At 62.4% G+C, this 11,234-nt stretch overlaps 1 protein-coding gene across 1 annotated transcript; it reads right to left on the bottom strand.

Moving 5' to 3' along the window:
- Positions 1–862: 862 nt before the first annotated feature.
- Positions 863–9,688, bottom strand: CARNS1 (carnosine synthase 1). The gene is made up of 9 exons (XM_087822029.1): positions 9,659–9,688; positions 8,132–8,405; positions 7,408–7,497; positions 6,673–7,160; positions 6,257–6,431; positions 6,080–6,165; positions 4,893–5,124; positions 4,514–4,797; positions 863–3,198 (listed from the first exon to the last, which is right to left on the bottom strand). The coding sequence occupies exons 1-9, from the start codon at positions 9,659–9,661 to the stop codon at positions 1,963–1,965; spliced, it is 2,868 nt and encodes a 955-aa protein (XP_087678155.1). The 5' UTR covers positions 9,662–9,688; the 3' UTR covers positions 863–1,962.
- Between the last annotated feature and the right edge of the window lie 1,546 nt (positions 9,689–11,234).

The raw sequence follows: 11,234 nt of genomic DNA, 5'->3' as shown, positions 1-11,234 counted from the left end.
CCTCTTAGTCGAAACCCTCAGTAGTCCCAGCACAGCTCCCAAGGAGCAGCCCCGGGCCAGGGCCGCCTGGGAGGCGTCCATCTTGGCTCTTAGAGCCTGAATGGGGCAGAGCCGGACGCGCATACAGATATGAACGTAAATGCAATTCCCAGCCCTGATGAGCCTTTCGCTGCCAGGCTGGCTGGGTGGAGATTGGACAGGTCACGTCTCCTCTCTGTGCCCCCCCCCCCCGTGAAAGGGAGGCGGCTGCATCAGTGTCTCCCTGAGGTGCCTCCGTGTTCGGGGACCCTGCAGAGCATTCACTGGGTGACCGCTCCGCGCCCAGCTCACCCCCAGGCTTTGCTGCCGGGTTCCTGCCAGAAGGGACTCGTGTCTCATTCATCCACCTGTGTGGATGACTTGTGTTGGAATTCGCTCCGTTGCCAATTAAGCACATTTAGTAACCCAGCTACCCGGTACAGAATAGGAGCTTAATAAAACTTCGTTAGAAGAATGAATGAATGAATGAATGAATGAATGAATGAATGAATGAATGAACGAACACACGAAACCTGGTCTGTGACTTTAGATTTGGGCAGGGATTCTTGTTGGATGGGGCTCTGTGGGGGTGAATTCAGGCCAGATGAGGCCTTAGGTGAGTAGGTATAAATTCAGATGGACAGACCTCAGGAGTCTCCGGACCGGAGGAGGCTTATCTGGTTGGATGTGGCCCTCTGGTTGTAATTCCATCCTCAGGAGGCCCCAAGTTTGAGTCCTGGTGTGGGTGCCCCTGGCGGGCTCCCACAGAAGGTCAACCCAAAGCCTGGTCAGTGTGGTGGTTATCCTTAGCTCTGGGTGCTACAGTTATCCCCTGCCACCTCTCACTCCTCCCTTCCCCCATCTAGCTGAGCCTGAGGTTTTGTTCAAGTCGCAAGAACCTATTCCAGACTGGACATTTCAGTAGTCCTTAGACCTTTATTTGGAGAGGGATGCTTGTGGAGCTGTTCCCAGCTCCTATGCTGAGCAGAGATAGGAGTTCTTAAAGCAGCCTCCCCTGAATTAGGAAGGGACTGTAGACTCTCCTTTGCCAATGCTAGTTAGGTGTACACGAGGCCAAAGCACCTAAGCTTGGTGGAGAAGACACATGGTGCATGAGAGGGGAGGCGTTCACATATGTCAGGGCCACATACGAATGAGGGCCGGGAGGTGAGCAAGGCCTAGAAGCTGAGTGGGCATGTAAGACTTAGTAAAAGCAGGAACCTAGACCCTACATCTTGTCCCTCGACATTCCATCCACTGTGATATGACCTTCAGGCAATGTTTTTTCCTTTTTGAGCCCATTTTCTCATCTGTGGAATGGGGCAATCATGTCTACCTGGAGGGGAGATGGTAACTGCTGACCTCAGGTCACCTGCTTCTACTGCTCACGTCAAATGAGGCAGGTGGGGCATTGCCAGAAGTTGTCAGCAGGCTCTAGAACTGTCCTGGAATTTGTTAAAAGAGGGGGTAAGAGGACAGGGCATTTAGTCTCAGGTTTTCTTGGAATTTGTCCAAAGCCATATCTCCTCCTATATGCAGATGGAAGAGAGAGATGCTTGGAGGGGTGGGGAGGATGGGCTGGGTTTGGGCCCACTCCCACCTCCCTGGGTGTGGGGTGGTGTGTGTGCGCGCATGAGCACGCAGCTGTCATCACTTCTCCATGGCTAGAGTCCTGGGGCAGCTGTGGTTTGGACTGGGGCCTTTGGGAGGGCAAGAGGGCCCTATAGCTCCCCAGTTACTTTCTTTTCTTTCTTTTGTGGCCCTTAAGCCCAGGAGGCCTTGGTGTCAAAATGGCCCTGCCACTCTGGAACAGACCTGAGGCCTGGGAGTGGACTAGGCCAGGGCTGGGCAGGGCTATGGGAAGAGAGGCAGGGAGAGTATCAGGAAGCTGAGGGCACCACAGCACCCGCTCCAGCACTTTGCCCCTGCCCCCTGGCCCCAGTGCTATTTGAAGTGGGACAGGAAGTGGGCAACGGGGTACTGGGGCCCATCGATGCCCAGGCCCTGGCAGAGCCCCAGCAGGCGGAGACGGGCTTCGGCTGAACTGGGCCCAGCACAGGCCACACTGCAGTAGGGCTCCTCATACTGGCCAGGCAGCCGGGCCTCCTCTAAAGATGCAAACTGATTGAAGCGCAGAAGGCCCTGGTCGTGAAGAGCCTGCAGAGCCTCTTGGCTGGCAGTGGAATTCAGCACCTGCAAGTGCTGAGACAGTAGGCCAGTGACACCCACCAGGTGGCCATTGGCCCGTGGGTGGGCAGGCAAGGCAGGTCGCAGGCCGCAGGCCACCATAGCAGCAGCCAGCAGCAGGTCCACACCATAGAGCTCCAGGATCCAGTCTCGAAGGTAGAAGCCGCCCATGCGAGGGTTGATCTCGATGAGCCGAGGCCCAGCCCGGGTCAGCTTGAGCTCCACATTGAAGACCCCATCCAGCAGCCCACAGCCCAGGCAACAGCGGAAGGCCGCCTGCACCAGCTGCGCCTCCTGCTCCGGAACCAGCCCAGTGGGCATGCAGGCTGCCGTCTCAGTGAAGCCAGGCAGCCGCGTGGGGCCATTATCAGAGACAAAGGCAGCCAGCAGTCTCCCACCAAACATCACCAGGTCCACATCGTGCTCAGTGCCCTCAATGAACTCCATCAGCAGCATGGAGTTGCCCCAGCCCAGCCCAATGCCAGGGTGATCGGCCTCACCCTGCAGGTCATGGGCGATCCGTGAAAAGTGCTGGTGACACTGCAATGCATCCTCTACCAGCCGCACGCCCACTGCGCCCGCTCCAAACTCCAGCTTCATGACACCTGGCAGGGGCACCTGGCGGACAGCCCTCTGCACGTCGGCCTCACTCTCCAGTGGGCAGCAAGGCACAGCATAGAGAGAGGGTGAAGGCCAAGGAGGACCTTGGCGGTGCAACAGGTGCAGATGGGTGTGGCTCTTCTGCTTGGCCAGGCGCATGGCAGCTGGGGGGCTGCAGGGCAGACCCAGCTCCTGGCAGAGCAAGGCCGTGAGCACCAGGCAGTCATCCCAGTAGGAGAAGCAGCCATCTAGCTGCAGGCCACGCGTCCGCACCAGCTCTGCCAGCAGCCGTGCATTCTCTTCATCCTTCCGGTGCTCCGTCACATCAAAGTGGATGAAGGTTTGTACCAACTGGGATGCAAAGTGGTTGGGGTCTGAATCCACCAGGTGCAGCTGCAGAAACCACAGAAAGGCAACACACTCAGACCAGCCCAGGCTGTTCGCTGGGGAAACGGGATGAGGCCTAGAAGATGGCCTTGGCCCTCAAGGGAGACAGGTTCACCAACATTAGGTGCTCAAAAAATATTTGTTGGTGACTGAGTAAATGGGAGGTGCAGAGGTGGGACACAGCCCAGCCTGGAGGGGAGAGAAGGCATCCTAGAAGAGGCAGTGCTTCAGCAGGGAGCTGAATGAGAGCCAGCCAGAGGAAAGACAGCTGCAGGAGGGAGAGGGCAGACGGGTGGAGTTAGGGCATGTGGGTTCATTCCCACAGACACCCTTACTCTGGCCAGGGCTTGTAGGGAAACCACCAGGGTTGGTGCTTGGGACAGGTGGCCTGGTGTCTTTGGGCATCGTGTTCTTGGTCATCATTTATCCAATGTGTTCTGACACTGGGAGGCACCCACAGAAGAATCCAGTGGGGCCCCACACTTCCAAAGTTCACCGCCCGCTGGGGGAACAGACACAAAGCAGCTCCTACCCAGGGCGGAGGCAGCCCCTGAAGAGGGCAGGGAGGGTGGCTGTCTGCACGGTCACACTTGGCAGCGTGAGGAGTGAAGAGACATTCCAGGTGAACGCAGTGTGCAAGGCAGGGAACGAAGAGGTATAAGAATGGCTGGGGGCGGGGTGGGTGCCAAGCGGGCGGGAGAGGGGAGAGGAGGCCACCGTGGGAGATTGGGGCCGCGAAGGGCCTAGACATTTGGCCTCCGTTTTTTATCTGTTCGATGGGAATAAGACTGTCTACTCTGCCCGCACGGTTCCAGATTCTGTAACAAGGCCATTGCTGTGGACTTGATTCGGGATCTGTAGGCTGCTCCCCAGCGCCGTCCGAGTGCCCCCAGGAATTCGGTCTCAAATGCAGCGCCTGCCCTTTCTGCAGGATAGGGTCAGGCTTCTCGGCCTGGCCTTCAAAGCCCGGGCTCTGGCACTAACCCTGAATGCCTCCCCCGCGCCCCCGGCCTGTCTGCCCTGGGCTCCGCCTAGAACCGGCGGCGCAGACTTGGGCTCAACACCCAGCCTGGACCCGGGCGGGCGCGGCCCCTGCGCCCGGGATGCAGCGCCCCCGCGAGACCGCCCGCAGGCACCGCCCCCAGCGGTGCTGGCCCCGCCCCCACCACGCAGACCCCGGGCTGGAGCCCGGCTCCGCCCCGCGCCCCGCCCACCTGGAGCCCGCCCCGCGCCCCGCGCCCCGCCCACCTGGAGCCCGCCCCGCGCCCCGAGCCCCGAGCCCCGCCCACCTGGAGCCCGCCCCGCGCCCCGCGCCGCCCACCTGGAGCCCGTAGTCGCGCGCCGCCTCCCACACGAACTTCTTGCTGACGCCGCCCCCGCCGACCACCAGCAGCCGCTTGCCCTCCATCAGGCAGCGCGCGGAGCGCCGCAGCATGGTTTCCACGAGCGGCGCGGCTGCCGCCGTCTCCTCGGTCGCCGTCCCCGAGCGCGGGGCCGCCCAGAGCCCCTCGAGCGCGCCGCACGCCTCCAGGCACAGGCCGCTGTTCAGCTCCAGAGCCACCGGGAGGAGCGCGCCGCCCGCCACCGTCAGCGCGAAGTCCACGCCTGGGCCGGGCGGGGGGCGCGGGTTCAGCGCGGACCGGCCGCGGGCCTTGCCGCCCCCGAGGCCCCCAGCGTCTGCCCGGGCCGCCGGCACTCACCGAGGAAGTCAGTGCGGGCCAGACGCCCGCCGCGCTGCTCAGCGCTCAGACCGGCCTCCAGGGCCAGCACGGCGGCCAGCGCGGCCTCAGCCGCCGCCTTGACGCTCCGCCGCACGGCCGCCACCTGTGCCGCCTCGCCCAGGCCGCACTGGGCCAGTACCGCCTCCAGCGTCCGCGGCAGAGAGTTCTGGTGCCGCAGAGGCCGGTCCCTACGGCCCACCGCGCACACCACCTGGGCAGGGTGCGGCTCAGGGGACTGGCCCAGGAGGAGTCCTCCCAGGACTACCCCCACCCCCACCCCGAGCATGCACACCTCCCCCTGTGCCAAGATCCAAGCCAGACCCCTCTGGGCATCCAAGAAGCCCTGTTCTCCAAGGTGACTTACACGGCGCAAAACACCTCCGCAGCCACTGCCCACCTGGTCCCTAGACCCCTGGGGGATTCTACCCAGGTTTCCAGTCCCAGCGGGGGTCTCTGCTTCCTGAGGGTCCAAGCATGCTGGCTCCTAGCTCCTGCAGCCCTGAGGGCCTGTGCCACCCTGGTCTGCCCCAGCCCAGGAACTCCCTGAGGACGGGACTGAGCCTCTCCCTCTCAGCTTGGCCCAGAGCTATATACCCAGGAGGATCTCCAAGCCTTCCCGAGCTCCCCAGCTTGGAGGCCCCTCCTAAAGAGCTCCAGGCAGTGGAGGTTTGTCAGGGACCCTGGTCAGCCTCTTCTGTGGCAAGAGCTCCCTGGGACCTGGGCCCCAGCATGGGGTATGGCTCAAGGCTCTTGATGTGGGAGGGGTGCAGGAAGGGTTGAAGGGGAGGAGAAAAGGGCCAGGCCCAGGAGTCCTCCCAGAGACAACCAAATCCCCCTCAAAGATTCTGTCCTCTTGCCCTGGCCAGTGTGACTTGGTTGGAGCTTTGTTCTGTACAGCAAAAGGTGGAGGGTTCATTTCCAGGTCAGGGCACATACCCAGGTTGCAGATGCGATCCCCAGTTGGGGCGCATGCAAGAGGCAACTGGTCCATGTTTCTCTCCCTTCCTCTCTCAAATCAATAAAAACATATTAAAATGTTATTAAAAAATAAAAATCAACTAAAAATATATTTTTAAAAGATTCTGTCTTCTCTCTGCCCAGGGGCCCTCATCAGCGAGACTGGGGTTTGGCAGCAGGGTCATGACCTAAACCTGGCTCACGCTTACCTTGCTCAGCAGGGGCCTGTCACGCTGTGTCCGACACACCACAGCACAGATCCGCATAGCCAGCTCAGGCCCTGGTGGGGGGTTTCCTGGGGGAAGACCTTGAGGCCTGAGCCCAGCACAGGGCAGCCGGGAGGCAGAGTCAAGCTCCCACCCCTGGCCGGCTCAGGTGGCTCTCACCTGGGAAGGGCAGCCGGGCAGGTAGGCACACCGCCTCCACGAGGACACTCTCCTCCTCCTCTAGTTTCTCCAGCAATGCCACCACTGTGTCTGCCACTGGGCCCACCTCTGCTCGTGGGTGCAGACGCAGTGCCTGCCGCCCCCGCCAGCGCCAGCTGCTGAGCTTGATGGCCACCTGCAACAACAGGCAGGGGAAGGGGCTTCCTCACCACCCCAGGTACCTGTGGGATGAGATGTCATACCATAGGAGCCAATGAGTAAACTGAGGTAAGAAGGCAGGGGATTGCCATAGAGAGATGAGGCAGCAGCAGGGCACAAAGTTGGGGGTAATTCTCAGCAGGACTTGGTAAACCATCCATGGGTGCGGTGCCATCCTGCTGGCATCTGCCCAGACCTCTGGGGCAGGAGCCTGTTACCTGCAGGGCATCACCCAGGGCCTGAGAGCGCAGAAAGGCCCCTACTTCCTCCTTCACCAGAGCCTCCTGGCCCTCTTTGCCACTCAGCTCCACCAGCCGGAGTCCCGGGCTGACATCCCCTCCCCGAAGCAGTGTGGACGGCTTGTAGGTGAAAGCCAGGGTAGCTGGCACAGCCACACCACTCTGCTGGGCCAGCAAATGCCTTGTCAGCAGCCGGTCCTCCAGCAGCCGGGCCAGCTCCTCTGAGGCTCCTGTAGGGCAGGTGAGGTCGCGAGCGAGCTCAGCTGCTTCCCTACCCTGGCCAGGCCCGGGTCCTAGGCCCACCAGGAAGTAGGTGGCTTGGCGCTGGGGGACAAAGTCATCCAGGAATGTCAGGCCCCCAGAGTAGAAGCTCACTGCCTTGGAGACTAGCAGGGCCCCCTCTCCTGGCCGATCTGGTGCTGGGACCTTCGTCAGCCAAGCAGGGGACAGGCAAAGAAGCATGTTTCCTGTGGGCAGACGGGGGAGTTGTTGGCCAGGGAAGACTTCATGCCCCCATGCCCTCCTTTTCCAGCCCGGGCCCCTGGGCAGTGGGGGCAGCTGCTCCCAGAAACCACCCCGACTTTGAGCATGGCAGCTGGTCCCCTGGAATGCAGGCAGTTGCCAGGGTCGCAGGGTATTTTGGGATGTGGCTGGGCCAAGGCATGGCTGCCCTTTCTGTAGGAGGGGGGTGGGGGAACTTGGGCACACACTCACCCGGACTCTGGACCCCCCCCTCCAGCAGCACAGACAGAAAGGTGCTGGGGGATCCCAGAATGCACAAGGTCACCTCTGCCCCAGGGCAGCCTCGAGGAGAGAAAACGTGGCCAAGGTCACCAGAGGTTCCCCTGGACTCTCTGCCCACCTCTCTTGACCCCCAGGGCCCTTCTGGGTATAGATGAGGAGAGTCAAGGGGACAGAGGGGAAGCTAGAGGGGGAAGAGGAAGCTGCTGACCGTCCCCACCCTGTGAAGCTGTCCCCCCTCTCTCTGCAGCTGGTTTCAAGGCACTGGAGGCTGGGCGACTGGGGTTCTAGCCTGAGCTCTGCCACTGACTTTCTGGCGCCTTGGCCCCTGTGCAGTGGGAGGAGGAGCCTCTGCACCTGTTTCCCAGTCTGTACAACCCAGCCGGGCTGTGATTCCTTGTGTATTCTAGATCTTTGGTGGCCACCCGATACGTAAAAGAGGTAAAGCAGGAGAGGAGTCTTGGGTCCCAGCTGCTATAGAATCTGTGCTCCACAGAACATGGGTTGCGAATTCAGGGCTGGATTTTCTGGGGGTGGAGGGAAGCCTGGGTCTCTGACCTGACTGGTGCCAGAGGACCATGGAAACAATGCCTGACTGAAGCTGACTTGCTCACCAGGCTTCAGACCCAGCCAGAGCCTGGGAGAAGGGGCACCTCCCTCATCCCAGGGGTTCCCCCTCCGTGGAGCCCTTGGGCACCTGTGCGGGGCACCTGACTGCGGTCCTGGGTCTCCGGAAGGCCAGCTTGCTGCAGACAGCTCTGCAGGAGGCTGTAGTAGTAGGCAGTCCAGGCCCGGGCCTCTGCCCCTTCGGGGGAGCCCTTGCAGTCCAGGCCCACGTCGAGGCGCCAGGAGCCAGGGAAGGAGTCTGGGGGCAGCAGGCCAGAGCCTCCTCCCCATGGGCCCTCCTCTTCCTCCAGGTCCTTGGAGCCCAGGGGGCCGTCCCACTTGGGACCCAGCAGATCCAAGGAGAGCTGGGGGTGGGGTGGGGTGGGGCAGAAGTGGCGAGTGTTGGGCAGAGTGAGCAAGGGGCACATTCAGTCACCCGAGAGTATAAGCCCCACTCTCCTAACCCTGCGGGGCAGACCCTGTCCCAAGAACCACGTGAGGATGAGGGCAGACTGGGGAATGAAGGCATGAAGGCCGGGAACTTGTAGGCGGGAGTGCTTTGTGGACTGTATGTGCCCTGCCTGGCCGGAGGGTGCAGGCTGGGCCGCTGCGCCCCCTCCGTGCCAGGGTCTGCCCTGGCCTGGTTCACAGGGGCAGAGATTTTTGTCTGTTTTGTTCTTCAAGGCAGCCCTGGCACCTAAAACAGCGCCTGGCACACGGTAGCTGCTCAGTAATTATTTGTTGGCAGAATCAATGAACGGGATAGCCTAGGAATCACTCCCGGGCTGCTGCTTTTTTCTCTCCGGCCTCAGTGACCCATCTGCCATCACGGAGTTCTGCTGAGACCTGAATCTGCAGCTGAACCTGTTCCTTGTCATCCCCAGGCCGGCCTTGAAGACCTACTGTGCTCCAGCCCTGTGCTAGGCATGGGTAGGGGGAGGCTGGTGCCCTTCCTTTCAGATGTTCTGCCTCCTGGAAATGCTTTCTTTGGATGGAATCTCACATCCCGACCCTCTGAATCTGGCCGACTCCCACATGGGGCTGTTCAGCGGCTTAGTGTGAACACAAGTGGGACTCTCCTCCAGGGAACCAGCTGGGCCGCCTTGGACAAGTCATGAGGTTTCTTTGAGTTTTGTGGGTGCTGGGTGCCTGCCCTGTCCCACCCTTGGGTGCTGATGAACCTTGGACCAAAAGCATCACCTCGGTCACTGGGGGACAGAGTGCTGCATGAGGCCAGGAGGGCAGAGGTCTGGGCCTCAGCCCTGGGCTTGAGTCCCGGCTCACCAGTGCCAAACTCAGAGCCTTGTCCCCTTCCTTAGAAGGCGAACTCCCTGAGAGCCCAGACTGGGTTCACTGCCACGTCCCCAAACCTAGAATGCTGCCAGGTACATAGTAGGTGCTCAATAAATGTTGCAGCATGAATGAATGCCAAAGGAGACCAACAGTGCCCACCTCCCAGGGCCCATGGGGAGAGACAGAGTGCCTGAGGCTCAGTCGGGTCACACAGAGTGGGGAGCCAGGGGGGGGCATGAGCTTCTGGGTGCCAGAGGCTGCCCTCTGGGCTCTCTCTCTGGTGGGAGACTTGAGCGTTTGGGGGGAGGGACCAGAGGACACTCACCATCTCACAGGTGGAGAGAGGCTGAGAGGCTGATGGCAGAAACCAGGGGGAGAGAAAAGAGGGAGTCAGGGTAGCGGGGTGTCTCCCCCACGGCCCAGCCCCTGAGACTGTGGGGACGGATGGGTGGACGCTGAGTGCTTCCCTCTGTCCTGCCAGGAGGTGCCCAAGGCTGCCCCACCCCCACCCCAGGAGGCCGAAGGATTTTTGCCGCCCTGACCCAGGGGCCCCGCCGCCGAGCTCCCCCCTCGCCCAGGGAGGCGCTCGGCCCGTCCGGCGGGGGCGCGCGGCTCCCCGCGTGGGTAGGTGGGCAGGTGGTGCGGGTCCCGCCGGGGGACGCGGGCGCCCGCAGCCCCGCCCCGCAGCTCCCCTCCCTGGCCTCCCCGGGCGCGGGCAGAGCCGGGGTACCTGGTGGGTGCGGAGGCTCGGCGGGACGGCGGCGGCGGGGCCCGGGCGGCGCTGGGCGAGGGCGCAGAGGCGACACGCGCGGGGCCGAGGCGCGCGCTTTATATAGCAGCGCCCGGGGCCACGCCAGCCGCGCAGGACCCGCCCCGCCCCGCCCCGCCGCTCCGCCCGGCCCGCCACCCCCCGGGAACCCGGGGAAACGGGGGTCGCGGGGCTGGGAGGACGCCCGACCCGAAAGAGGCAGGGCGCCCGGAGGACCAGGGAGAGACAGACAGAGGGGCGGGCGGGATCCTCAGGGCGCAGCCAGGGACCCGTGGGCAGGGATCGCCGCGACGGTCGCAGACACCGGGCCGTGGAAAAGGCAAGCCCGAGGACGGGGAGGGAGAGAACGTCCCCCAGTGGAAGAGCTGGGAAGAGGGGGCGCGGGGGAGGGAGAGCAGAGCCCACGGAGGCTGGCTCTAGGGCTGCCTTGGGGTGGGGTGGCCAGGAGAGCCCTGGGGCACACTGGCCCGAGCTCTGTCCCTGGACGGTGTCCTGAGCCCGCAGCTGTCTGTCCCAGCCGTGTGCGCTCTGTCCTACGGCAGACTTTCCCAGGAAGACCCTCCTGGCCACGGCCCCTGTGCGTTGGGTCCTCTCCTAACAGCTCCCAGCCCCCACCAGAGTAGTGCCACTCAGTAAGATGCCCCCACAAGGGCACCTTCTGCCCTACAGGGGGCCAGGAGGGTAGGGGTTGGCCAGGCTGGGGGAGTGTCAGTGGGTCTGAGCACGGGAAGGGGGTTGTCTACAGGATCTGTCCTGCCCATCCACACCCAGGTCAGTGGGACACCCACAGTGTCCCTAAGACACACATCCTTACACCCAGGTGCACCCACAGAAGCACACCCCAGAGATCTGGCTCACAGTCACAATTCACTCCAAGAAACACACCCAGAGTCTCACATCCTCTACTCACCTGTGAGTGTGTCACACCAGGTGGGTCCCAATCCTAGTTCCAGCGTGGGACCTGGCACCTCCCCTTTCTGGTCTGAACCCCACTTTCCTCCTGCCTAAAACGGGCTAGTTCCTACCTTGCAGGGCTGTGAGGATTGTTCCAATTCCTTCACTTCACCTCCCCAAACTCTAGAGACCCCCTGGCTGCCCCTGAGAGCCTCGTGGGCTGGGAGAGCACTAAGGG

Source organism: Miniopterus natalensis, chromosome 11, assembly GCF_054644295.1.
Source record: "Miniopterus natalensis isolate mMinNat1 chromosome 11, mMinNat1.hap1, whole genome shotgun sequence".
In the NCBI taxonomy this organism is placed as follows: domain Eukaryota; kingdom Metazoa; phylum Chordata; class Mammalia; order Chiroptera; family Miniopteridae; genus Miniopterus; species Miniopterus natalensis.
This window is presented reverse-complemented; position numbering and strand designations above follow the sequence as displayed.

Excerpts from the sequence above, each read along its gene's own strand:
- CARNS1 (XM_087822029.1), bottom strand. Across the intron at positions 7,498-8,131 it reads CAGTCAGGTGCCCCGCACAG|GCTGCCCTGGGGCAGAGGTG; the intron begins GTGCCCAAGGGC and ends TCTCTCCTCGAG. Across the intron at positions 6,432-6,672 it reads CCCTGGGTGATGCCCTGCAG|GTGGCCATCAAGCTCAGCAG; the intron begins GTAACAGGCTCC and ends CTGTTGTTGCAG.